Source organism: Populus nigra, chromosome 7 (assembly GCF_951802175.1).
Source record: "Populus nigra chromosome 7, ddPopNigr1.1, whole genome shotgun sequence".
Classification (NCBI taxonomy): Eukaryota; Viridiplantae; Streptophyta; class Magnoliopsida; order Malpighiales; family Salicaceae; genus Populus; species Populus nigra.
Window position 1 is genome coordinate 5,634,646 of NC_084858.1, and position 3,958 is coordinate 5,638,603.

The 3,958-nt window shown below is 34.7% G+C and overlaps 1 protein-coding gene across 1 annotated transcript; it reads left to right on the forward strand.

The window, feature by feature from the left end:
* Positions 1-2,984: 2,984 nt before the first annotated feature.
* Positions 2,985-3,622, forward strand: LOC133699057 (auxin-induced protein 15A-like). The gene has a single exon (XM_062122186.1). It carries the CDS (start codon positions 3,039-3,041, stop codon positions 3,315-3,317), a length of 279 nt encoding a protein of 92 aa, XP_061978170.1. The 5' UTR covers positions 2,985-3,038; the 3' UTR covers positions 3,318-3,622.
* Positions 3,623-3,958: the final 336 nt, after the last annotated feature.

Here is a 3,958-nt window from a genome sequence, read left to right on the forward strand (position 1 = left end):
TTTTAGCAACGGATTTTAATGTTGTTTGCAACGGATCAGTCCGTTGCTAATTACTACATTTTTTAGTAGTGCTACTAAGACAGTTCAAATCAATTCTTATTTGTGGCTATTTTTATTTGTTGATAAACGGGAATAAATTTTAATAATAAAGAGTTTCATCAATTGATATGTAAAATGAAAAAAAAAAAATTGCATTTCCGTTTTAATTCTTTGCTACTAGAGAAATTCATAAGAATTATTGCAGGAAGTTTGATGCTTTTGATTAGCACTTGCATTGCAGAAATTACATTTCTATTTCTTCATTATCACTCACTGCATATGGTGATAATTACCAGTACTCTATTAATTTGATCCCCAGTCTCTAGCTCTGACTGCCATTGCCAGCTCCTGAAAGCTTTAGCAGTAATTATTGCAGGACAGACCTGAGTTCAAAAAAGGTACCATGGGTCCTCTATGCCTTTTTCACAGTTATCAGTTTGTTTCAAAATAAATTTTGGATTAATTTATCATCTAATAGGCAGTCTCAAATTGCATGTGATCAAGGAGATGTATCCTATAATTTGGTCCTTCTCTTTCATTTGGTGAAGTTCTTGACATTAGCATAATAGAAAACTATCATACATGCACGAGGCGGGTTCCTTTGACACTCTACCTATCACTTCTTCAATTACAAGCCCAACTTCGGACGTCCCCAGCCACTTTTATGCTGTACATGTCAACGACACGTCTTCCTATTAGCTATTATCCTCTTTGTCTTGTGTCATGTTGTTTTCTGACACATATTTCTGCTGCCTATTGTTTGCTTGATCAAAGATTCAACAAACAAGCAGTGTTCAAACATAAGGCTTCCTATTAGAATATAAGCAATATGCTGCTCATACATACAGTCTCTGGCACCTATATTCTCGTATCTAAGTACTAGTCTCTGAATCGGATGGTCAATCTCATTCAATAATTCAGCCTGTACACTGTTGTCTGTTGAGTTGCAAGTAGGCCATGCTGAATTTTAACCGAAACTTAGATACAAGATTTATCAAAATCTTATCCATAGTTGGTAAACAAAACCATATTGTGATTGCTCAAGAAGTACGTCTTTAGCAGATACCCTACTTGTAAATTTTATCATATGATCCATTAAAGAGAGCTAGCATCAAGAGATTTGGAAACTTTTTTTCTTACTCTTATATATACCCATATTCCATAAAAATATTCATCTCTTGCTATATATATATATATATATATATATATATATATATATATATATATATATATATATATATATCTTAAAGAACTACTACATAAAAATCATGGGCTTTCCTTTGCCTAGAATTATTAATGCTAAGCAGATTGTCTGACGCGTTCTTTTTTCGCCACAGAATGCTACGGTGCCTAAAGGGCACTTTGCCGTTTATGTTGGAGAAACTCAAAAGAAAAGATTTGGTGTTCCGTTCTCGTACTTGAAGCATCCTTCATTTGAATCATTTCCGAATTTGCTGAATCAGGCTGAAGAACAATTTGTCTTCACTATCCCGATATAGATGCGAATACGAGAATAATGCAATGGAAAACGTGAACTGAAGCAATCATTCCACTCTATCAGAAGCAAATCTTTTATCCTTCTGTTGCAATTTTATTTATAATACAAAATTAATCATCCTTTACCAATTTATTGTCCTGTCTCTGTCTTAATCTTTATAACCCAAGAATAAACCACTCTCTTACGATCAATTATAAAAAAGCAAAGGAAGTTAATTCTTGAGTCCTATACTTGTTGGCAGATAAAATCTCATTTCCTTTCTTTTTACATGATTACCAAGTTTTCAATATTCTTTTGGAGAAAAAAACTATTCAATAACGGGGTCTATTTGAATATAATCTTCAGACATATATATGTGGATGATTCGGTTAGCATCAGTTGATCATTTTAGCGAAACATAGGTACCCTGAATGTAGTCAAACAACTCTCACTACTGTACAGCATATCCTGTGGAAGCATTTGGATATCTTAAAAGAGGTTTAAAAGTGATGCCGACAAAGTGTACAGCTTGCTTCATGTGAGTTTGACTGTGCTTCCTGTCTTGCAAGTAGATGCATTTCAGGAGCACAAACCAGGCAACTTTATCCCCAGGACATATCACAGCTGTAGATTCCTCATTTTTTCCTACCTTAATCATATTTTCACTAGTCATTTATTTGTAGTTTTGTTTCAGACAGCCCACCAAATAAAATTTGGTTCCAGTGACTTTGGCACTATTTGGCACTCAACAAGAAATAACATTTTCATTGTAACTCGTAGCTATAAAAGTATTTGGTGTCTCGAGAATTTATTGAATATATTCGCTCAACTAGTGCTATGTTTTATCTAGAAAGAGATTTTTCAATTATTTAATCCTTTTTAATTCAGTTATGGTCTATAGTTGAGCTCATTTGCTCGGTTTGTTGGGTGCTTCCATTCAACTTATCATTTCTTCAAATCCAGGCCCTATTTCCATACAATTATCGGATATGCATCTCTTATAGTGCCGAAAACATTATCATATATATAAAAAAAGCTTGTTCATTTCTTGTGTTTGTTAGTGCCATTACAGATAAGGTGACGATGGCCATTATGTTAAATTGGTCAAGAACAAGCTTCCACTAACATGTTGCATGGAAATGTGTTGTTTTCCAAACGAAAATTCCAAATTTGATTCATTGTACCATTGATTTAGTAGTCAATATTTCTTTTAAATGGACTGCTGGGCATGTGTCTTAACAAGCAGGCCATGATATAATGCTTTCTAAGTTTGTTGAGTGGTAGGCCAAAATGAATTGTAAGGAAAAGAAAAGGAATGAAATCTATCAAAATTCTATTGCTAGTTAGGAGGCAAAACCATGTGATTCCTTGGGGCATCTGGCCATAAGGGGCCCTGTTGCAACAGAGTTGTGGCCCTATATATACCTTCTACCAAAGATTGCAATCCAGTGCAACCTCTTCTCTGCTTTGTAAGTCTTAAACATCATTCAGCTTAATTCAATACCTTCAAAAGAATTTCAAAATGGGTATCCGCTTGCCTGGAATTGTCAATGCTAAACAAATTCTGAAGCGAATTCTCTTGTCAGAGGATACTTCTAATGTGCCTAAAGGCCACTTAGCATTTTATGTTGGAGAAACTCAAAAAAAGCGATTTACCGTTCCGATTTCATATTTGAAGCATCCTTCATTCCAGAACTTGTTAAGTCAAGCTGAAGAAGAGTTCGGATTTGATCATTCTATGGGTGGTCTCACAATTCCATGCAGTGAAGAAGTCTTCACAGGTCTCATTTTAAGCATGTAGTTCTTATGACGGATACCAAATATAGCACAGCTCAGAACTCCTACGTAACTGAAGTAGCCTCTGCAGCAATTTTGGACTAAGGATGACTAAGGATAGAAAGCAATATACTTCGTTCTTTGTTTTTAACACTTAACATCATGTAATTTTAATATTTACGTGTTTTTAATTTGAAGCCAATTCTACCAATCTTAACATCTCAGTTTCTCTATGTTCTTTGCCACGAATCCTGTATTTATGATGGCAGCTTACAACTGAAGTATTTTACACGAAGCTGTGTTCATACTAACCGAAAAGATTTTGCCGAATTAGCTCCATTTCACGATCAGCTTGAATGCAACATTGAAAAAGAATTCATTCATGGACAAATGAGCTGTTGATGTCTTTCCATATCAATTTCTCAGTTCTTGTCTGTATCAAAAGGTCAGAATTACATTTTGGTCAGAGTTGTCAAATGTGGACATTTCAGCAGCTAAAATTTGCAGCAGTATATATCCAGTAAAGTTTTCAAGTCATGGGTCCCCGAAAAAAGATTTAAAATTATCTACATTAGACATTGCAGGTGGTATTTATCCTTTGAAGTCGTGTTATTTTATCCAACACTGCTCACTAGTGAGCTTGGAAAGGTTTGCTGTAATGGGGAC

What these genes read in the sequence shown, in the direction of transcription:
- LOC133699057 (XM_062122186.1), top strand. Translation starts at nt 3,039, where the DNA reads ATGGGTATCCGCTTGCCTGGAATTGTCAATGCTAAACAAATTCTGAAG.